Below are 24,341 nucleotides of genomic sequence, written 5' to 3'. Positions count from 1 at the left end.
CCTGGGTCAGGCCGCTTTGTGGGTTTTACAAACTTACACAAAGCAGCCCGGATTCTGGAAGTGCATGATTGATACACTCGAGCATCGGAGACCACGTTTTAATGTCTGTCCTGCGCCTGATCTCTCTTCGGTCGTGTCGAATTTCGTTTCGGGCTATAATAGTGAAGGAATAGTCAGTGCATCTGGGTCTGCGCAAATGCTCGTGCACTATACTGCGTCATTATCATCATATGTAACTAGTATTTTGGAACAGGTATTCGAAAAATGATAATACGCCTGACAACGGAAGTTTTTCGTAACTGATACGGAATAACAACAAGGAAATTGTTATCTCTGGTAAAGGTCATGGCACAGGAGACAAAATTCGAATATACATAGGAGGAAAGTTTAGAGGATAATATTTTTATGCTATTTTTTATTAATAAAACTAGGCTTTTTTCTCTTTTCTTTTGTCCATCTGTAAAAATAGGCTGTGAATAAATTATTTGTATCACAGATTGATATTTTTGACCGTGACCATGTTTTTGAAAAGGTCATTAGAACCAACTCATTCAAACCAGTTGAGTTAAGTACTTTTATTGTATTTTTGGCCCTTAATTGCTTCTCAAAATAATTATCGCTAGTTCTATTAACTCTAAAAATAATATCTTTGAAAAGCACTTGCTGTCATAGTAAATAAAAAATAACTTTACTTGAATTAGATTTTCTTGATCACCATATTGATTTCCTCCTTCCTCATTTCCTCATTATAAACTTAAAAACAATATATATTGGTATAACAAAGATAAACTAGTAGCTACGGCATATCAAAGAGAATGGAAATAAACCACCATGATATGTGTTTACGACATATTTTACGTCAGTTTAAAACGTAAACTTTTATTATGCATACTTAAAATGTTAGTAGTTTCAATCGGGTTCTAGGTCACTGAAGGAATCATACATACCAAACCGACACGACCGTCCCTTCGGGTTATGAGAGTGACGGAATAGTGAGTTCATCTGTGTCTGCGCAAATGCTTGTGCACTATAATATGCCCTGCGCAGTTGGCTAATCTCCTTACATGAGAACAGCCGCCGTGGCCGATAATCGGCTAGGAGGACATCATCAATTATTAACAAAAAACGACTTACGTACGACTTACCCACCACTGTCTGCAATTTGGTAAACCAACTAATATTATCCTGCGGCCGTCATGGGAATTACTTCGCGCATCAGGATAAAAATCAGGCAGTAGCTTCCCTCAGTAAATTGTATATAAATAAATAAATAATAAATAATGTCTGGACACATTTTCACACACGGTCGGTTATCCCCATGGTAAGTTATTAATTAACTTGTGTTATGGGTGCTAACACAACTGATAAGCTACATATAGCTACATATATACATATTGATAAATACATATTGAAACACCCAGACCACGGCCAACAAACATGCTCATCACACACATGTCGACTGAACCGGGAATCGAACCCGGGACCTCAGGTTCGGCAGTCCGACATGATGACCATTGCGCCATCGAGGTCGTCAAAATAGTATATCTAGCACTAAATGATTTTTCGAAACGTAGCAGTAGTTACTGCGATTAGTGCGTTCAAACACATTGTAGAGCTTTGTATTATAACTCTGTATAGATAGTACAGATACAATACAACTTCCATTAAAGGTAGTGATACAAAAACTACTCAAGCCATCGGGATAAGACATTACTCAGGTGCCCCTCACCCACAGGGTTGAAAGTAAACCCTTCCGAGAAGGTTTTAATATCACGTCTTAATGGACTACGGAAACTAAGTGTAGGATTTAAGAGTTAAATAGGTGATTTCTTAGTAGTCAGTAAGTCCGGAGCAAGGAAAGTCTTCTTTGACAATTAGACATGATTTAAAATTGAAGAAAAACTGTTATTTTTTCAAGAAATTACTTTCTTCCGTACTGTTGTATTTCCTTAAGTATTTAGGTAAGTACGTTTTAAACTTATGTACATCCTACGGACTGTGTATAAAATTTTTAATTATAATTACGTATACTGTGCACATATTTACTTGTAAATAGTAACAAATTATGTCAAGCAAATTCTTAAACGTATTTTGTTGATAAGTGAAAGGTGAAGAAGTATGAATGAATGTTTTAAAGTAGGTAACATTTTAAAGATAACTAGATAAATATAATATGTAATTTTACATTTAAACTTATATTTTCAACGAAGTAATTCTTAATGTTAGTACGTTAACAGTAAAACAGACAATAAAATAGTTATATCCAACTACTGTTTACTAAATAACTGCTCTATCTTCAACTAAAAGCCACTCGAAGACAATCCCATTAAAAGCTACTTCATTTCCACCACGATTCGTCGTCATTTCCGGTGCGCTGAAAGTGGAACTTTTGAAAAAGGAACGTGATAACACTTCCGTTCTAATAACTGGAAGGGACTGGAAGCTTTTAAAGCGTAATATAGTGGTATATCTAGTGGTACTTAGATCTATGGAGCACTTTGTTGAACATTAAATTGTTTTACAATGGAACTGATTAATTCATCAATTACAAATGGATTGAAGTTTTAGGGATGCTCAAGAATCGACATTTGTCTATGTCTGTAATTTTAGAGGCTTTTATACAAAAAGAATTAGGTATGTATTTTAGTAATGAGATAATATTTTAAACTTCTTTTTAGATTACGTTTGGAACCTATCTAAGGTCAGGTTTTGTTGTCAAATTAAGCAACAATAAACTAAAAATTTTACTTGAATGATAAAACAATTATGTTGATAACATCGTAAGCGTAATATGTAGTTTTATTTCTCCAATAAATTCAATTCCAACTCAATGTTTATGGGTTTCATTCATTCCATCAGTAAAGTGGGCTATTCTTTTACTATCTTTCGTATTTACGTACAATACATAATCGATTTACCTGTAGCTATTATACCGACCCACACAATAGTCTTCTATAAACAAAACTTAGAGTATTCAACAACTGGACACGCCTCAAAGATAAATGTGTGCGAAAATGTCACTCAATTTCATCATCTCCCCAGCCTTTTCCCAACCACGTTGTGGTCGCCTTGCAGTTTTATCGAATCCAGCTGAATTGCAGTGTTTTACTTGAAGCGACTGTCTGTCTGACCTTCACAACATGGTAACTTGAAAACCTGCTAAGGTAAAAAATAGCTCAAATTTTCTATCACATCGTGATACGTAGCACATACATGCACATCAAATATACAGAAAATATAACTGAACTCGTTCCCTTTTTTTCTAAGAAATCTTCAAATGACCCCTCCTTCTGTGGGTTAGCAGCGTGAAGGAGTGTCAGACTCTTACTGACTAAAAACCGTCGTGTTCCGTCGTAGGCCTTTTATGTATTAGGGCCGCGGTAACTCTTTCGAACAATCCCGCAGCCCTGAACTCGTACCCTTAGCTGGATAGAAGGCGTGACAATGGCGTCTCCTGTTGGTTAAATGCTCTCAGAAACAAAACGAGATCTTCGCAGAAATAAATGATATTTTGTTCTATATTATTGCACGTTATATTTCTTGTCTGTGTTTTTAGAGCACCTACTTATGTTATGAGATATTAGAACATAAATATTTTGGTATTTTATTACGTTTCTTTGTTATGTTATGTAGGTTTATTGGGTCAGTTAGTATAGTAGGTATATTTTCAGTAAAAAGCAATTATGTTTTGAGTCTTTTTAGTTATTATGTAGTCTGTCTATCATTGTAATTAAAGGGTAATAAAGGTACTAACTTAAGCTCTTAGACACAGCCTAAATAAATAGCCAGTGTTCACGAGTTTTCCCTAGGCTCACAATATTAAGAGATACGTAGAACTAAAGCTTCTATCATATTATTAGAGAACTATTAAAGCAACTAACATTTAGCTATTCATAATTACACATAATTCACGGAAGACGCTGGATGCAGGTCGCCTCCAACAGGTAGCTGTGAAGATCAAAGGGGGGGCCTATGTTCAGCAGTGGACGTCCTATGGCTGAGATGATGATGATTAATTACACATTACACAGATTCCTCATATACATAATAAGTACATTCTACGACTGCTTTACCATAAAATAAACAAATGAAACACGATTTCCCGTTTACCTTTTGTCATAAGCCTCGTAAATTACCGCATACGGAAACCGCCATATTAACATATTATCATTGTCTTAACGGAGTATCAAAATATTGTTCTAAACAAGGAATGTGTCATGTAGGGTGGTAATTACTGAGATATTACAATAATAAGTAGGTAGTTAAGTTTGTAGGTTGTTGTGTTGCGAGGATTTTGGTTAAGGGTTTACATAGCTTTCGTAGATTTTGTTATAGTTATAATAAAGGTGCGTATGGTGGAAAATATTATGTGGGATAGCAATTGTAAAATCCGTAGTTTTACATCCTTTTGATTGTACGAGATTATTTTGAAATAGATATTACCTACAAGTTAAAAGTCCACTGACAAAGTTTGGCTAGTTAGTGCTTCAAAGAGAATAGAAAATTAAAGCCGTAGTCCAGCGATTAACTTGTCATTTGAATTTGACCCTTAAATTATGTTTCATATAAAACATTTCATAACGTCAATACAAAAAGCTAACGGCAGGGTGACTTCACCTTTCAGTTACCTAACAACAACTGCGCTGTGCCATGAAGTACCGATCATGTCACCTTTAACCTTTAAAAAAAAAATAACAATCCAATTAATCCTCCTTTTCTTATCGAACACTATTTCAAACGTTACTCATTTACTTTGATGGTCATTTGTTTACTACCCTCCTACGCTACACACGATATTTATCTACGTAATTGAAAAGTCCGGAAGATTCGGTCCTTTTGTACGCCTACCGACGACTCAAGGACATGTCTTAAGCTGCGCGGGGGAGGATCAAAGGCAAAGCTTATGTAATACTGACTTTCGTACTAAGTGCATTGGTTTTTGCGGGCAGTTTTTGAGTATTTTGTATGTTTGTCTATACTTGATAAGTATAAAGGTGAAGAGGATATTTTTGAGAAAAAAAAAGAAACAGTGTGCTAGCCCATTAATTACATTTATCAAGAATGGTATAAGCTACTTTTTTCTAGGTGCTCGAAATAGTATTCTCCCGCCTTTCTAGCATTGTAGACTAGAAAATATTAGAAGTAATATTAATAATTATAACAAAAAAGGAATAATTATTGCATTGCATTTTCAATATCTTGATTATTTAATTAAATGAAAAGTGATCGCTCTAATTGATTGCCAGATGTCGCATCTGGCATTAAGATAAGGGCTTCAAAGGTTTTATGGAGAGATAGAACTTGTTCACCGATAAACATTAAATTAACATCGATCAGGAGCTAAATATAGCAAACAGATCTAAATTGAAAACGTTTCTTTCAAAAAAAGAAACGACAACATTATAAAGTTTATTGAGCCCTTCCTAATTTACCTACCTATTTTTGATCGGGAAAACAAATTTTAGGATCCCAATTCGACTATTTTTATCCGACTATTAAACGATTTCAAAAAAAGGAGTTTAAGTTTGACCTGGATGTATGTTTCTTCGCGTTATCTCACGTTCAGCAGAGCCGATTTTGATGAGGTTTTCAACACAGTATTTGTCGGTATTCTTTATACATATAGTAGGAAAAGTGTTTTATTTTAAAGTGCTTTAATGATTGCCTTTCTACTCATAATAAATGTTCTTGGTTTGGCAGGGTCGCAACGGTTTGGGCAACATCTACGTGTGGGCGAGTGGTGATGGCGGGGAAGATGATGACTGCAATTGTGATGGATACGCTGCTTCTATGTGGACCGTCTCCATTAACAGGTTTGTGTACAAACTAAGTATAACTATAGGAACCAGAAAACGCGAACAAAAAATGTGTATGCGTTGGAGTAAGTCCACTGCTAGCATGTGTTCACGCACAAAGGTTGCAATTTCGACAACTTTTTAGGAATGTTTGTGTGCAATTGGCTACTGTTTGCAAGAGCAAGTCGATCAGAAGAAACATGTATGTGTCAGAGTGCCGCACACAGACAGAGAAGTAAGACATACTGTTTTGTTTATTATTCTAACTATGTAAAAAAGAAACTAATAAGGTCCCAGACTGAATAAAATGTCAGGAAACTTTTTAGTCGTTTTCTCAGTAAAACATAATTTTCTAGAGGACTGGGGACCAAAAAAGATACTGTAATATTTTATTCTTTATACGTCTATCAATCTTGTAAACTGGCCCATTAAACAACAAACTTAGAACCAACAAAGTACGATAACTCAGTTACAAGAAATTATAATTGAGTTTGTAAAAATATTTCAAAATGACATATTTCCCTTTCATATTCTTGAAGTAGGTACCTATCTAATTTATAAGCTTAATGTTTCTAAGTTTCTTCAACAAAATGTCCTTTGTGGATCATTTGTCTGAATTGCCCTACTTTTAAAACTTTTACACACGGAGTAAGAAAAGATGAGCGGAGATGCTATAATACATGTAGGTCAGGCGCCTTCTTCTGCGTCAAATAGGTACGCTGGTTCTACTGGTTACCTAAACGATCAGTTACGAGTGAACTAACGAGGAGTTCGGGTTCACAGTAACGTTCCTCGTCTCCCTTGGTGCGCTATTTTCCCAGGAGGTCTTCCGTTATGGCACCTCCCTTACTTTTACATCAATATTTAGAGAGTGTCATCTCTCTTGTTTTGCTTTTCACTGACAATAATTAATTTGAAGGATACTTAACTGTCTGTCACCTGATTAATGATCGTTGGATATACATCTTTGATTAAAATATTATCTTGGGACTGAAAAGTTATTTTAAAACGCCTTTAAAAAAAACTTTTGTACATAGCTGATTAAAATTCAAATGTACGCAAAAACCTTTTTATTTAATCAACGAATTGTATTCAAAGTGCTTGTTCTGTTCAATCCGATTCAAAGTTTCAGGATTAAGCCATGTAATTAGTTTTCAACTTTTTAAAGTAATTTACATACTATTAATGAGTATTTAAATGAATAGGTAGACAGTAAGAATATATACCTTCTTAAGTTTCTTAAAATAAAATCCCAGGTTATAATAATTGTTAAATAAAGTTAGCTAACTTTATTTAATCATAAAACTTTTAAAAAAGGTCTGCAATTTGTTATCCACCTTATTTCATTTAAAGCAATCTCAAATAAGTGCTCGCCAATATATTACGTCGTGTAAGGATATTTTTCACGGAGCAAAGTTACGAGCTCTTTTCAATGAAAAATGCTAGGCTTTTAGTTTCACTTTTAGGGGCAAACCACTCTTTTATTCTGAATTGTTTGGTCTTTGAAATTCTGAAGAACCTCTTTTGGCGTTATTTATTTGTCAAGCTGAAAGAAATTCTAGGCTCGTATTTTTATAGGTCTTGTATAAATAGGTCGCCATTTGTCTTTACTTCAATTTTATTGTATTCGGGTTTCATTTTGGTTACTCATCTATTATGGGTTCGTTTTTATTTAGAAACACGTTATAAGCCTTTATTTTCTTTTCCTCTTTAAAAAACAAAAACTAATTTGCACCTTGATAAATGTTGATAAAACTCTTTCAAAACATCGGTTTTCATCTTGCATCGGCAGGAAATTCTAATTGCATTTATACCAATTATCATTTCCCCATTCACCATCACAATTTCTCACTCATCTTCATCGCAGCCATGTAATAATACCCACTGTTTGGGCAAAGGGATCCCCTATCTGGGGTATATATTTGAAGTTTATTGTATGAAACACATTCTAAACTAAAACCTACATTTCCAGCGCCATAAACGACGGTCAAAACGCCCACTACGACGAGTCCTGCTCCTCAACATTAGCCAGTACCTTCAGCAATGGCGCCCGAGACCCGAGCACAGGCGTGGCGACCACGGACTTGTACGGGAAGTGTACGGCGACCCATTCAGGAACTTCGGCCGCGGCGCCCGAGGCTGCTGGCGTGTTTGCGCTCGCTTTACATGCTAAGTAAGTGGTCTTTGAGGGTATTTCTTATAGTCCTGCTCGTCAACGTTAGCCAGCACCTTCAGCAATGGCGCGAGAGACCCGAGCACAGGCGTGGCGACCACGGACTTGTACGGGAAGTGTACGGCGACTCACTCGGGCACGTCGGCTGCGGCGCCCGAGGCTGCTGGCGTGTTTGCGCTCGCTTTACATGCTAAGTAAGTTGGTTAGCTGGTATTTTTTATAGTCCTGCTCCTTCAGTACCTTAAGCAATGTCGCCCGAGACCCGAGCACAGGCGTGGCGACCACGGACTTGTACGGGAAGTGTACGGCGACGCACTCGGGCACGTCGGCTGCGGCGCCCGAGGCTGCTGGCGTGTTTGCGCTCGCTTTACATGCTAAGTAAGTTGGTTTGTGGGGTTAAGCTGGTATTTTTGTGGTGGTAGAATGTTCTAGAAAATTAATAGTGACTAGCTTACTAATAAATAAAACTTAAAAAGATGTTTGACTTGTGTCAAATGTTCGATAACTCCGACTTTAATTTCGTGTTCTAAATTGAACATGGTCATTTAAGAATTCGATTTATTTTTTTTAATTTTTAAAATTGATGCAAAATTAAATAAATTATATTTTTTTTGCTCCCGGCTTAAAAAAAAAGAATTCGATTAGGATTTGATTTTATATTTAAGCTCTTAATAATTTCACTTCTTAAAATTAAACTTAATAGCTGTCTGCCTAAGTACTTGTAATTTAACACAATGCATACTTATCTAAGGCTTTTAGCTCAGATTTCGTTTTCGCAACCTTGGTACAATTATGAAGTTTAAAGTTTAGGCACAAGTCACAACAATACCAAAATTAGTTTTCACAGTAATCTATGTATTTGATTATTGTTATGAACTGAATTTGATATTTACACATATATTTAAGCACTTCAAAGAGCCACAGTACTGATCATTAGAACGCTTAGTGATCTCAAAACCAAGATACTACCAAGTTGAACTAAAAGTGGATGTATTTTTCTTCTTATAGGTTTACGTTTTGTTTACAGTCCCAGCCTGACGTGGCGCGACATCCAACACTTGACTGTGTTGACTTCAAAGAGGAACTCGCTTTATGATGCTAAGGTATTTAACAATACTATTTCTTTTTGTTTATTTGTAGATACCATATTGGGCTCCGAATCTATTCAACCGATCTGGAATTTTTTTTTGACTGTTCGTAAGCTACATTATACCTGGGTAACATAATTAGTTGAAACCGCAGGAAACAGCTAATCTACATCTATGCTAATTTAATAAAGAGAAAAAAAAATGTTGTTTGTACCTCATAGACTACTTTTCTTTCACTGTTGGAAACCAACACTTTGCCCGAGTAACACTTAAAAAAAAATACGTAAAACATAGGCTATATTTTGTTCGGGTACAGGACGTACCTAGTTAAGTAGTTACCACGGGACGCGGTAAACAGCTAGTTAAATATAAAAGGTCAAATAAAGATACATGTTATATAACACAAATTATATACGCAACATAAAGTTTGAGTAATGTGTTACTATCCTTATATGTCATAGGTCAGGAATGGGAGATATATAGAACCTTGTAAACGTAGAAATATTATAGAATACTGGCACGTAGACGTGTAAAGGTACGTCTTAGGGATTATCTCTTTCATAGGTTGAAAACATCGATTGAGCGGGAAATTCTTTGTGTGAAGACTGAAATATGTATCTATGTAGGTATTTATAGTGGGTCTGTGGATTGCTATTTTTATATTTCAACTTTTCTGAAAATTATGTACCATACCTACTTTTGTAAACTAAGAAACTGACTGTGTCAGGTAAACTGCGGTATAATATGATAAACTACGACCAAAATACTAAGAAATACCAGTCATTATAAATCCTAATAAATGGCTTCACTATCCAATTTTCATCTTTGAAAATGCCAAGGTCGAGACGACCCAAAAGCCAAGCTTGGCCAAGTTTGATTAATTTGATTTGTTTTTATCGCTCTTCCGTATTCGATTTCGTATTGCTTTTGTTTTTAAATGTTTCGCGTGGGATTATAAAATCTTCTGGAATTACTAACTAGGAAAATAAAGATGAGATTTTAAAAATGGGTAGTATTTAAACGCAAATCAAAAAATATCCTTTTTCTATGCAATAAGATTCCGAATTTCCATCAAAATTACTGATTGCACAGCAAAATATTCAACTCAAAATATTACTAAACACACTACAATTTATTTTCGCAGCGTACAGCGATTTTTCCTAAAGCAAAAGCTTTTTCATCAATGCACAGCTAACAATCTTAATGCACATTATACATGTTAACTATTTTTCTTTTAAATATAGCTTCTATTTTTATATTATTTACAGCAGTTTTTCTGAATAAAACAGCATTTTATTGGTCACACTCATCTTATTATTTATTAATTCCCACATAATGATATCAGCAAAAAAATATAAAATTAAATACAAAATTGTAATTTATTGAATTATTAAAGCCAGTGATTTATTTATTTTTTTTGCCCAATAGGCACATTTTTAGCTTCTACAGGTGGCGCCACGTACTTGAGTCGGATCGCAAGTCCGATGATATGCTTGCACATATAGTTCTTAAAAAAAATGGGGCAGGTGCATTTTCAGTCATTGTCAGTACTTCCTTTTGGCATACATTTCATATAAGTAGCCATTAAAAGGCAGAACTATCATATTTCAGAATGTTTATAGTCAGAATCATCTTTTGGCATAGTTTTGGAATTTTCATTTTCCTGTAAGAAGCATGCAAACAAGCCTGAAGCATGCAAGCAGGTATGCAGCATGCAAGCAGGCATGCAGCATGTAAGCAGGCATGCAACATGGAAGTAAGCATGCAACATGCAGCAAGCATGGCTTCTGGCACGGCTCCGGCGCTTCGTGGTTCCGGCGGTCCCATGCGAGCTTATCGTCGCAGATGGTTTTCACGCTCACCACCGCAGCTTCGGCTTGCTGGCCGGCAGGGCCGGCCAGCCTCAGCCGCGTCGGCGAGCGTTAAAACTACCTGCGCCTCAGCTCGCAGGCCGCCTCGCCCCTCAACGCCTACGCGGTTTTGAATTGCACTCTAGGGGTAGGGCAAACAAGACTACGTGGAGTCGGTTTTGCAGCGATTCGTTTTCGTTACTAGCTTCAATTTTTAAAACAACGTTTTTTTTTAATTGAAGGTTATAATTGGCAATTTGCTAAATAAATTGAATCTAAATAAAATTCTACCATCTTCATAGTACGCTGAATGAGATTTCAGTTAATTTGTTCTGCTTTTAGAAATAATGCAATGTGACAGGGTTTTTTTGTTATAATAATCATTAAATTTGCCGAGCATGGCTTCTTGAAAATTAAGACAAATATGATGAACAGGTTTTGTTGTACTTACTGGTTAATATGCTACTGGGATAGTTATTTTGCTATGAAATATGGAAAATTTGCTGTGCAGTCAGTATTTAATGCTTGTATGTAGTATTTTTGTCCAAGAATAAATTTAACTGTATTGCATTATAAGGAAAAAAGTAATGTCATATTGATGTATAATTTCGAATTATCTGCAGTTTGAGTTTTGTTAAACATTTAGTTTATTTGTAGTGAAGTAAGATATTTGATGTAAAAAAGAATATAAATGATGAGTATTTATTGATAGGCGATTATTTATTTGATATGCAATTTATAATATCCCTTTAAAAATTGGCTGTTCGGAACAGAAATATCTAAAAATTGAATGCTATGTCGTCCTACTGGTTTGTTTTCGACGAAATTCTTCGAAATTCATTTCTTCTGGGTATTATTTTCAGTTGATGGATAACTTTATTTTCCAAGATCACAAATTGTATTATAATTTAGATCGCAATCGCGTCGCCAAGTCTTTCATCATTATTTTAATCACGCCTTACTTTTCTCAAACTTAAGATTTCGTCTCAAAGGAAAATTACAGGAAAAGGAGTTGTCAAAAACAGAATACTGTTTTAAGAAAGCTCTTAACAATAAGACTTGTTTTTGAGACTTGGCAAAAAAATCTTAACAAAAGAGGAAACGCCGGTACAAAGAAAGTACTGTATAGGAAAGTTTCAATAAAACATTAATTAGTTAGCTTCAGACGATTTCTGGTAGTTTACATGTTATAGCAGTTTCAGCCGAGTTCCGTGAAAACTTGGTAGTTTTCACGGAACTTACATCATGCAGCCGGAAAATGTAGCATATTGCTTTACTACATAATGCAGTGGCTATACTATCTGAGATCAAAGCGTTCAAGCAAATAAACAAAAATTGTCTTCAGCTTTATAATATGTATTAGTATTGGCTGGCTGTTTTGCCGTAGTTTCACCCGCGACCCAGAGGGACTTTATATTACTACTAGCCGTTTTCCCGCGGTTTCACCCGCGTCCCTTGGGAACTACTGCCCGTACCGGGATAAAATATAGCCTATGTTACTCGCAGATAATGAAGCATTCCAATGGCGAAAGAATTTTTAAAATCGGTCTAGTAGTTTTTGAGCCTATTCATTACAACCAAACAAACAAACAAAGTTTTCCTCTTTATAATATTAGTATAGATAGATTAAATTATGTATTTATTTTTTTAACCAAGTAAAATTTTATGGCTTTTCCTCTATCCTTAGGGTCGTTTCCACTGGACAATGAACGGTGTAGGGCTGGAGTTCAATCACCTGTTCGGTTTCGGCGTTTTGGACGCGGGCGCCATGACAGCCTTGGCGGCAAACTGGCGATCTGTACCTCCGAGGTATCATTGCGAGGCTGGATCTGTTAATACGCATACGTATGTATTTATTTCTTCATATTTATGAAGTTATTTTAAAGTAATGTAAAGTAAAATTATGGAATATAATGACAATTCTGCAAAAACGATAGTGCAAATTGCCCTTAACTACCGATTCTCAGTAGTTTGGTAGAATTGTAAAGTGTAGATTGTGATATTGATCTTGTTTTACAAAGGTTTATCTATGTAGTTTCCAGTAACTAAAAGGAAGCCGTACTACTTCTCTAAGCTGACAATAATAGCGTTCACGCTAAATGCCTCTAATACCGCTTAGGGTCTGATAATAATATTGACGTCAATATCAATCCTTCAAAACTAATACGGAGGATCGAAAATTATTGTTGATCTTGAATATGAAGTCTTTATCACCAGCCTTTTTTATCGTCTCACTGCAAGGTACAGGCCTCTCATACAAATAAAAAATATTGTTAATTACTACGCTTCCTCAAGGCAAATTAGCTATTTCCAAGTTTAAATTTTCAAAGGCCAATTTTCCTCAAGATGTTTTTTGATGCAACTTTCCCTTTTAAAAATTTTGCCTACTTAATAAAACTACATGATTTCAAATCTGTTGTCAAATCTCCTTGTTTGACTTTGTCTCAGTATATCAATCCAAATAACTGATGTTCCACTAATATCCTTTCCAGTGAAATCCAATCGGAAGGCTTACTAACCCTGAAGATCGAGACGACAGCGTGTGAGGGTACTCCCAGCGAGGTGCGCTACCTGGAGCACGTGCAGGCCGTGGTCAGCGCCAACGCCAGCAGGCGAGGGGATCTCGAGCTCTTCCTCACCAGCCCTATGGGCACCAGGTATGACAATAACCCTGAAGATCGAGACGACAGCGTGTGAGGGCACACCCAGCGAGGTGCATTACCTGGAGCACGTGCAGGCCGTGGTCAGCGCCAACGCCAGCAGGCGAGGGGACCTCGAGCTCTTCCTCACTAGCCCTATGGGCACCAGGTAAAGTTCAATAGTATAAATTTAAAGATTGCGTAGACACCAAAGTCTAATATACCAGTAATAGATTACTGGCATTTGTAAAGAGACCATTCGGAGAGGGGCTCGAGACAGCTGCACTGCTACCCTTCTTGAAATGTACGACGCGCGTTGCCATATTTTCCCATACTATGACTATATTGTTGCATCAGCGGCCAGCAGCTGTTGTGAGCCGCATCTCTCGGAAGGCTTATAAGTGGGGTTTCGCCGTTGACGTGAACGAAACTGTCTTATCCTAGAACAGGAATCTTTTAAAAGTTTTCAAACGCTGGTCTTTGTTATTAACTTAGTGTTTTATAATAAAACGAAAATTAATGTTACTGTTGTATCTAGAGCAGCAATAGTTCTATTAAAACAACATTCATGTTTGTTATTTCCAGGTCAATGATCCTGAGCAGGCGCGCGAATGACGACGACTCTCGCGACGGCTTCACCAAGTGGCCGTTCATGACCACACACACCTGGGGAGAGTACCCTCAGGGCACGTGGATCTTAGAGGTAGAGTCTAATTTGCCAGTAAAAATGTAACTAATGAATGTAACTAATAAGACTACTTTACTACTTACCTACTTTCTCTCTGAAATGTCTGGAGGTTAAAAGTCAATTTACCCTCGAAAGAATTGAAGGCTGAACTTCCAGAAAAAGTTATCTAAAACGGTTAGATCGTTCGATCGTAGGCCGTGGGGGAATTCTAGTGGATTATTAAAATCCATAATCTTATACACGTATATCTTGTCTAACCTTATCAAATGCGAAAGCAGACTTTCACCATCATTTACAAATAGCTTACAATAGTCCTTACAATGATTAATTTTGCGCTATCCTGTACACCATGTAATCTGTTCTTCCAGGCACGCTACAACGGTGGTCCAAACAGCAACCCAGGCGACTGGTCAGGTTTCTTCCGCGGCTGGTCCCTCGTACTGCACGGTACTAGGGCTCCGCCCTACGCTCAGCTGCAGCCCGAAGACCCGCACTCCAAGCTCGCCGTCGTTAAGAAGGCCCATGAAGACAACGCGATCAACTAATAGACCACCACCAGGTTTTAGGCTGATCATGGTTGGTTTAAGCAAAAAGGTTGACATCAAAAATAATTGGCAGGTAATAAAAAAAAATGTTTTATTTAAATTACGGTTCTATTTTCAAAAAAGAAAAGTACAGTCGCGAACAGAGTGGTTAGAGAAGAATTGATATATTTTTGAAATGAGAACGTAAGGATTGCAAACCAACCACGATCAGTGAATTTAAAACTTGGAATCCAAAACGTAGGCGTAACATAGACAACTAAGTTACGACGAAGGATTTATTAGACTTAGCTTTTTTAATAATAATATCGTATTCTTCCATTACAAGTCTTTTCTCTAAACCTGTTAATAAGTCCCGAGTCGTGGCCCGTTGCTCATGTTATGTCTGCTAAATCGAGCATCTGTAAAAACTTATGTATTTTTGTACATAGCTTTCACAGGAGCCAAAGGCACTCTAAAGTAAAATTATTGTTTTCTTTTTATTTAATAAACGGTAACTGCAGAATTATAGGTATTTTTTTTTTCATCTAACTTATTTATATTTTTTGTTTTTTTTTTGCTTACTTTAAAAAATACGTTAATTTGCTGTTACCGTTTGTTATTAATGGGAGTTACAATAAAAGTGGCGGTAAAAATTGTTTTTCCTTTTTTTCGTAAAAATGGGAATTGATAGGTTGGATTGATTCCTTGAATGTAATTTGTTTAGTATATCTCTATTGTCACACTGCCATTTTTATTGAAAATGGTCAAAGAAAAATAAAATAAATCATAACCCTTAACAAAACTTTAATAACCCGAAACAGAATTAATTATTTTTCTTTGACTGAAAATGGTTTTATTTTATCCATATTTTCCTCCTATTGAACTAGTCACTTTTAAAAAAAGAAATGATTTTAAAGAAACATTTAGTTTGTTATACCATTCTAGTCATTCACGTTTTTTTGTTACCAACTTTTAAAAAAAGTTCTAATTTGACAAAGAAATAGCTGACAAAAGTTTATTTCTTTTGAATGTTGGATGGTAAAATCGCCATGAAGACAAAATTGCGAGCGGAATTTGAAAATTATTCTTCCTACATTGTAAATTGAAATGACATTATTTTTGTAACAAATTTCGCAGTAGAATAGAAACAAAATTGTTTCATATGAATTTTGTTCATCTTCTATTAATATAGAACATAAATAAACCTAGACTTACATAGACAGACGGACATATCAGGTAACGTCATATTGTGCCGAACTTAAACACAAATTAACTATTAATTGATAAAACTCGAAGTTGAACAAGATTTTTAACAAATATTTATTTGCATTTTTATAGTTTTCATGTTTTAAAATGTAGAACGAGTAGTTCAATTTCAGTTTATTTATTATATGATTGTTATATTAGTTTTATTTAATTCAAATGGACTTGATTTAACCCAGCTAAATGAAGCTCATTTGAACAACTCTTGTGTTTCAATACTGTGTCGAATGATACGTATGTTAGAGTATTTACAAAGAATATATTAGAAAATTATCGTTATCAAGTAAGATATAATAAAGCTATTTATATGACAACATGATTAAACTTCCTTTTGGGGCCCACTTACATTAATATGGTTATTTATCAACAGCCTCTTTGCATCTATTTTCTTAAACAATAAATTTTATTATTAAAATACAATTTTCAAGCATTTTCACTTCCATATTAACCGAGTAACATTATGTATTTTACATTTATGGGCATAACCGTAGGTTTATTACAAAGTCGTTAGGATAATGGTTAAGAAATTAAAAAATAAAAAACATATAAAGAAAAATATATTATGTACTATTATTATAGAAAATATAATGTGATTTGGTGTTGTATTTGAATTAAATGACGTTTTTGTAATTGACACTCCTTTCCCTTTTGTAATGATTTTAAGGGTTTTCAGTGGTTTGCTGTCCCTAACCCAAATCATAGGTAATTGTTGAAGTAGTAACTCTCTCTTCTGAAACTTCAGTAAGTTTTTCTAAACAGTGAACATATTTCTAGGCACTTTATAATATTAAATCGGTAGAGTATTATTATATTTAATCGGTAGAGGTTTAACTGCTGTACCTCTGAACTAAGTGCTTAAATGGTAAGTATGTACATAACTAAGTTTTTCATAGGTACTTTTAAATGGATCTTTCTGCACAAAATCCAAAGAAACTAATAAAGGAAAATAGTTGGTCTTTCGAGAAGTAAATCAAAGTGAAAAAAATATGTTTTAAAATTTAATTTTCATTAACAAATGTTTCGGCAGTTTGTTTATCATACAATAACTACACACAAGTGTATTGGAGTTAAGTATAACACTATTTATTACAATATATACAATCATGGAATGGACTGAGGAAATAACAATATTTTTTTGAATAGAATATAATTTTTATATGAAATGTGAAGGCATTTGTACTCGACTGTACGTAGGCACGAAACGTCAAAGTTTTTTTTTACTATTCTAATGCATTATTACAATGACAGTTTTTAATTAATAAAGTAAAAGCAAGACTTTCAAGTATGATACACAGTTTTAAATTGCAACATAAATTTTCAAAAATCTGACTATAGTTCAAGAAATCTGAATATAATAAATCCAAGCACTAGCTTTATACATAGCATACATTTGATATCATGTTTTATTGAAAATGGAAAATGATTTTTTTTCAACATTATAATGAAATTTCATGCAAAAAAAAAAACAAATTAGGTACTTATTTTGAAATCAAACAGAAAAGTGACAGCTTACTTTTTTACTGGATATCACATTAGGTATTTATTTTTACATATTGGGCCTTACTACAAAAACTTTAAACCCTGTTTTACACTTGTCTAATAAAATTTTGGCTGCAAAATGAACCATATGTCAACGTCATAATTTGACATTTTTTTAGACAAGGCATAAACTGACGTTTAAAAGTTTTTGTGGTAAGACGGATTATATTTAAATCTATTTATTATGTTTTACTAACCTAATGCATTTTAATGTTAGGAAACTTTACGCTGTAGGTATATCATACATTTTTGTCTTTAACTTTACAGTATTTTGTCTTAAATTCCATACATTTTTCTACTAATCTCGCAATATATCTTTTTTATCTAAAAGATATATTTTGACGACTAATGCATGGTAGACATAACTTATGTATGACGAAACTATATTTAAATAATAAACAAAATACACTAACATTTTGTCTTCACTTCACTTCACAAACTTCAAAGTTTCTTTTGGTACAGTCACTCACTCAAGACTTATTCACCATACAAATATTATGGTCATTTTCAATGACAGTTATTCTCGTTTTTTTTTATTGTCTTTGCTATTGGTTGAGTATGAAAAACGTTTTGGTTTTACAGTTTTTGTTTGTATGTATGGGCTCATACACCCATCTCGTTGTATGGCCGGCCGTTCATGTCAACATCGACGGCGCGTTCCGAGATCCCGTTGAGCCCGTTAGAGTGCCCACGGGAACTTAACTGTCAGAGATCTGGGAACAAATGTTGGGGTTATAATTCTGGGTACGAAAAATGATGGAAATCTGGGGATAACAATTGATTGATTTGACTTCTATTTTTATTGCTTGTAAGTTTTTTCCTAGTCCCAACTATTCCAATTCTAACCAAGGGGTATCGGGTTGCCCGGGTAACTGGGTTGAGGAGGTCAGATAGGCAGTCGCTTCTTGTAAAGCACTGGTACTCAGCTGAATCCGGTTAGACTGGAAGCCGACCCCAACATGATTGGGAAAAAGGCTCGGAGGATGATGAACTATTCCAATTCTGGGTGAAGCCCCATTTTGAAAATAAGGAAAAGAAAAATGTGACCATAAAGGAACCTTCAGGATGGATTATTTTGCTATTTTTAGATGGAATAGTTAATTTTCATATTATTTCTTTGATACATTTTTTATATTCAGAGACTTTAGACAACTCAAAAATATATAGTTTATATTGGTATTTATGCCGACTTACCCATGGTTTCCTGCTGTAACTCTAGTTTGTACGCCGGGTTGTCGTACGGCGGGAGAGATGACTCTCTCGGGGCAGATGGCACTGCTATAAGAAAGACATTGCTTAGACATTGCAGAATTTTAAGCAAAAGTTTTATATTGATGGGAGATTTAGTTTCAATATACGGTTTTAATGAGACATCATAATTTATTCACTTCTAATGATCTTTTATAAATATCTATAACATCTACAAGCTGTTGATTTGCGTCCGTGCCATATTAAAGGACGTAATTATACTAATGATTCTCGACCCAAATCAACAAAAAAATTGGTACGTATTTTTTTTTCTTTTTTTCGGAATTCCGTCAATGTCATACAGACGTATTTAAACTTGGCGCGCGTGTTACTGGCCTTAAAACCTTGCTGCGCTCTCACACAAACGCAAACACAAAGCATACGCAACGATCATTCATAATTTTCATTCATAAAATTGGATTACTTCTGAAATACTACGACATTACAATGACATAAAAACCAGTGCATATTAGCTATTTCCCGTCTACTGTAATTCCAATCGATTATTTACGTATTTTATGACCTCCTCCTGAAGTATGGCACAGATGCAAATCAACACCTTGTATAATATCTTCAAAAATGCTCGTAAGTATAGGTAGGTACTTATTAATTATGAAATGATTTTCATCTATATAAATAAAAATGAAACCCGGTTTCCGTTGTCACGACATAACATGAAAACGCGTGACCGATTTGGCTGAAAATTAGAGGGGAGGTAACTTAGACCCGGGAGAAGGTTTTGGATAGTTTTTATCACCATCCGGCTACGGGACGCGGGTGAAACCGCGGGCGAAAGCTAGATAATAACATTTTTGCACATTCATGAGATACATTTTCAATGTTTTTTTTAAAAAGCACTCTCACTAGTAATAGGCACGGATCTGGGTCGATGCCTCCTGAGCACTACGAGCAGTAGGAGCAGTGACGTCAGAGCGCCCAGAGCGGCGACCGCTCCCACTCCCACTAGTCACCAGTACTAAATAACACTTATCTATATGAAGTTTACTCACTAGTAATAGGCACGGATCTGGGTCGATGCCTCCTGAGCACTACGAGCAGTAGGAGCAGTGACGTCAGAGCGCCCAGAGCGGCGACCGCTCCCACTCCCACTAGTCACCAGTACTAAATAACACTTATCTATATGAAGTTTACTCACTAGTAATAGGCACGGATCTGGGTCGATGCCTCCTGAGCACTACGAGCAGTAGGAGCAGTGACGTCAGAGCGCCCAGAGCGGCGACCGCTCCCACTCCCACTAGTCACCAGTACTAAATAACACTTATCTATATGAAGTTTACTCACTAGTAATAGGCACGGATCTGGGTCGATGCCTCCTGAGCACTACGAGCAGTAGGAGCAGTGACGTCAGAGCGCCCAGAGCGGCGACCGCTCCCACTCCCACTAGTCACCAGTACTAAATAACACTTATCTATATGAAGTTTACTCACTAGTAATAGGCACGGATCTGGGTCGATGCCTCCTGAGCACTACGAGCAGTAGGAGCAGTGACGTCAGAGCGCCCAGAGCGGCGACCGCTCCCACTCCCACTAGTCACCAGTACTAAATAACACTTATCTATATGAAGTTTACTCACTAGTAATAGGCACGGATCTGGGTCGATGCCTCCTGAGCACTACGAGCAGTAGGAGCAGTGACGTCAGAGCGCCCAGAGCGGCGACCGCTCCCACTCCCACTAGTCACCAGTACTAAATAACACTTATCTATATGAAGTTTACTCACTAGTAATAGGCACGGATCTGGGTCGATGCCTCCTGAGCACTACGAGCAGTAGGAGCAGTGACGTCAGAGCGCCCAGAGCGGCGACCGCTCCCACTCCCACTAGTCACCAGTACTAAATAACACTTATCTATATGAAGTTTACTCACTAGTAATAGGCACGGATCTGGGTCGATGCCTCCTGAGCACTACGAGCAGTAGGAGCAGTGACGTCAGAGCGCCCAGAGCGGCGACCGCTCCCACTCCCACTAGTCACCAGTACTAAATAACACTTATCTATATGAAGTTTACTCACTAGTAATAGGCACGGATCTGGGTCGATGCCTCCTGAGCACTACGAGCAGTAGGAGCAGTGACGTCAGAGCGCCCAGAGCGGCGACCGCTCCCACTCCCACTAGTCACCAGTACTAAATAACACTTATCTATATGAAGTTTACTCACTAGTAATAGGCACGGATCTGGGTCGATGCCTCCTGAGCACTACGAGCAGTAGGAGCAGTGACGTCAGAGCGCCCAGAGCGGCGACCGCTCCCACTCCCACTAGTGCGCCGTAGTAGTCGCCGCGGTGACGACCCGCTACTGAAGACGCTTCTACCTCATCTGTGGAGAAAAAAGGTGATTAGTAAATAAGGAGTAGAGTATGCTTTAGTTACGTTTCCAAAAAAAATAAAGAAAGGTATGGTGATGATTATGAACGATAGGAGACATACTGGTCTTCCTGAATCGGGTAATATCAATTGTTTTTATGGTGCTTATCGAACCTATACACAAGAGTTTCCCTTTTTTTTTAAAGATCCATTGTTTAAGCACGGGTAGGTTGAACCAATTGAAGACTACCAAAGACTACCCAAGTTGAAGCAGTCATCTAGCCAGTAGCTTCATGTAGGTAAATCACCCTAACATAGATAGATAGATAGATTGGGAAAAGGCTAGGATGGACAATTGAAGACTTTATCATTGAACGAATACTTACTGTCGACTGTTTCAGGAGCATCCTCAGATTTTGTGGTAATTTCTAATACGTTGCTGGTCTTGACTTTTCCGTTTGTCAGGAATATTTCTAACCAGATACGGCACCTGTTGAAAAAACACATATGTTATTGGCATCTATTAGATATCAGTTTGAAATCTGTTTCACAAGTAAAATTAAAAAATTAGTCCAACGTTTCTTACTCGTCTTTTATGTAATGACGATGTACAATACCTATGCTTTAAAAGAATTATACATTCCATTAAGGCTGGCAATACACGGACCGCCTGAAGCAGTCAAGGGCGACAGGTTCAAGCTCACTTACTTAGAATTAGGCTGCAACCCCGTCAACATCAACACAGGCGACAGATCCCTCGCAGCTAAACTGAATGCGTCGTGCTCCTTCGCGCCTCCGCACGCGTGCGCCGCGCGGAACACGCGCGCCCAGCGCTCCGCCGGCGCCGGCACGCCGCGCCACGACACCTCCGCCGCGCCAGACCCCACCGACCGCGCGGAGATTGTCACCGTCCAGTTGTAGGGGTCTGTGTGGATGGTAGTGGGTTAAATGTTGGTAAATGTCAGGGTATTGGTCTTACCCCCACACTCAGAGACATTAACCGTCTTGCCACAAAAACTTTTAAACGTCAGTTTAACACTTGTCTAAAAAAATGACAGATTATGACGTTGAAATAAGGTCCATTTTGCAGCCACCTTTTTTATAAACAAGTGTTTGACACATGTTTAAGTTTGTGTAGTAAGACCATTAATTATGATTACTTAAGTCACTCCTTAGTGACGGATTGTCAAAGAAATCCTTCACTAATCTATAAGTAACTATTAAATGTCACTGAGTGCAGGGGTTAAAGTTGGTCTCATGAGTCTTTAGTGTGGGTTTCATATCACACAATAGAATCAGATAGAATATGTCTTTACTACTAGATAGAAGACTAACTACCTAATAAAATATATCTGCTAGCTTGTTACTCTGTGTTACATACTAGTCACATATTATATACAAATAATCTAACATTAATAGCACACTGTTACCGCTATAAAATTTAAAATAAACACTCAACATATTCCTATACACTCAACATAAAAAACTACTTAAATTCCAGCCACAAAATAATCTGTAAATCTGCAATTTTGTATGTAAAAATTATTAAATTAAACAATACTCGATCGAAGGCTTCTGAACTTTCTGACCACGAGTACAAAACTTTTGGAATTCTCCCGAATTTATTACTATATTTGAATTTTTCTACCGTCACTACCGAAACATCTTCACCATTTCCAATATTTTCTTCCTTGAGAGCGACTAAACCCCCTATATTTTCACAACAAAACCTCTTCCCACTTACCAACATAAGGAGCAGTAGTGAACTCCACTTTCCCAGGGTCAGTCAGCTCAGTAGTAGCTTTAGGCGGAGGCACCAGAACTAGAGAAGCTTCGTAGCGGCTTCCAGGTCTTAGGTCTATGAGCTCTGCAGTAGACCGGCTGTGGTGAAGCAGTTCTGTCATGCTGTAGATCGGAGTACCGACTGGACGGTATCTGGGGGAGAGGAAATTGTTACGAAAGATCTGCAGAGATGTAAGCATAGTATATTTTTTTTAAAAGAGCTCATGTGACATGATCTACGTTTGAAAATTCCTATGAACTAACGAAGGACATGTAAGCAAGTTTTCTTAGAGTCAATCAAAATACAATACATTGCATCGTAAAGTCATGCATTGTAAAGGCGGCCTTTGTTATTTTGACAGGTAAAGTCGAAGTCTCAAAACCTGTTTTTTGTAGGTATTCTAAGTAATAATTTTTACTTTTTAGCGAGAGTGATAACGGTAACTTGGAAATATTTCCTAAATGTTTGAAAATAACTTCAGTACTTTCAAACTTAGTTTCCCATCTTACCTGACTTGTATAGCATCTATGAACTGCAGCTCATCGTCAAGGAATCGTCTCCAAGAAACGTGTGCTGTTGTATCGTTGACATCCACGACTGTCAGTCGGCTGTCTATCTCTCGTCTCTTTTCTTCTACGGTTGGGGTCTGTGAACACAGTTGTAATTTCCTTTAGGTAAGTCTTACTTAACAGAATACCAATATTATAAAGCTGAGAAGTTTGTATCCTTGCTAGAATGCGTTAATCTCAGGAACTTTTGGTGTGATTTAAAATCTTTCATTGTAAGATAGCCCACTTATCAAGGAAGGCATACTTTTTAAATGGACACATAAAATAGTTTCCACGGGGCGAGGGTAAAATAGCTACCGAGGGTAGTATTTGATAACAATCTACTAGCTTTTGGCACATTTTATAAAATCACTAATCTTATACATTTAATAAAAAAAGGATATACGTATAATTACTAACATAATAAAGAACTTCTTTATCTTACCGTAGGAGAATCCAGCGTCCTCACAGTGTAGATCTCACTCTCGGGCTCAACAGGTAGATTGTGCAAGTACAATTTTCCTCTGATCTTGTACGTAGTGGCTGGAGTGAGACCAGTCAGTGTGAACTCCAGCCGAGGAGTGGTCAGCACCTCGTCAGCCGGCGCGAACACTTGCGAGAACCAGTTCGTTATGTCCTCATCACTGGAAAAAGAGAAGGGGTAACAGTTGAATATAAGTACGAAATGGTCTATTTACTGTTCAACAGTTACGTAAAGACTTCTCTTCAAGCCTTCTCCAAACTATTGCAAGTGATTGACATCAGCATTTTTTGCAAAACATCCCACAATCTGGATTTATACTCTGTTATAAGGCTATGTGGGTATTATTACGTGATTTGAGGCCTTCTCTTACGAGAAATAAACATATTTTCCCAAAA

The 24,341-nt window shown here is 36.7% G+C and overlaps 2 protein-coding genes across 6 annotated transcripts in view; one reads left to right on the top strand and one right to left on the bottom strand.

Moving 5' to 3' along the window:
- LOC124639980 (neuroendocrine convertase 2) overlaps positions 1 to 16,636 on the top strand; it is a 115,380-nt gene extending 98,744 nt beyond the window's left edge. Inside the window, exons 8-14 of one of the 2 annotated variants that reach the window (XM_047177526.1) lie at positions 5,701 to 5,813; positions 7,768 to 7,968; positions 8,996 to 9,071; positions 12,594 to 12,751; positions 13,399 to 13,563; positions 14,131 to 14,248; positions 14,602 to 16,636. In XM_047177526.1, coding sequence (XP_047033482.1) covers positions 5,701 to 5,813; positions 7,768 to 7,968; positions 8,996 to 9,071; positions 12,594 to 12,751; positions 13,399 to 13,563; positions 14,131 to 14,248; positions 14,602 to 14,778 — 1,008 coding nt within the window. In that variant the 3' untranslated portion in view covers positions 14,779 to 16,636. Of the gene's footprint in view, positions 1 to 5,700; positions 5,814 to 7,767; positions 7,969 to 8,995; positions 9,072 to 12,593; positions 12,752 to 13,398; positions 13,715 to 14,130; positions 14,249 to 14,601 lie in introns of both variants that reach the window. The other variant, XM_047177527.1, reaches the window with a different exon arrangement.
- A 369-nt stretch (positions 16,637 to 17,005) lies between these two features.
- LOC124639979 (putative epidermal cell surface receptor) overlaps positions 17,006 to 24,341 on the bottom strand; it is a 51,088-nt gene continuing 43,752 nt past the window's right edge. For 3 of the 4 annotated variants that reach the window (XM_047177521.1, XM_047177524.1, XM_047177525.1), the window contains exons 11-18: positions 23,908 to 24,106; positions 23,424 to 23,560; positions 22,876 to 23,066; positions 21,840 to 22,056; positions 21,518 to 21,621; positions 20,986 to 21,144; positions 18,754 to 18,837; positions 17,006 to 18,272 (exon numbers count right to left, since the gene is read on the bottom strand). In XM_047177521.1, the coding sequence (XP_047033477.1) occupies positions 18,265 to 18,272; positions 18,754 to 18,837; positions 20,986 to 21,144; positions 21,518 to 21,621; positions 21,840 to 22,056; positions 22,876 to 23,066; positions 23,424 to 23,560; positions 23,908 to 24,106 (1,099 nt within the window). In that variant the 3' untranslated portion in view covers positions 17,006 to 18,264. The remainder of the gene's footprint in view (positions 18,273 to 18,753; positions 18,838 to 20,985; positions 21,145 to 21,517; positions 21,622 to 21,839; positions 22,057 to 22,875; positions 23,067 to 23,423; positions 23,561 to 23,907; positions 24,107 to 24,341) is intronic. The other variant, XM_047177523.1, reaches the window with a different exon arrangement.

This window comes from Helicoverpa zea, chromosome 20 (assembly GCF_022581195.2).
Source record: "Helicoverpa zea isolate HzStark_Cry1AcR chromosome 20, ilHelZeax1.1, whole genome shotgun sequence".
Lineage (NCBI taxonomy): Eukaryota > Metazoa > Arthropoda > Insecta > Lepidoptera > Noctuidae > Helicoverpa > Helicoverpa zea.
The sequence above is the reverse complement of the archived record's forward strand: the minus strand, read 5'-3'. Positions and strand labels throughout refer to the sequence as shown.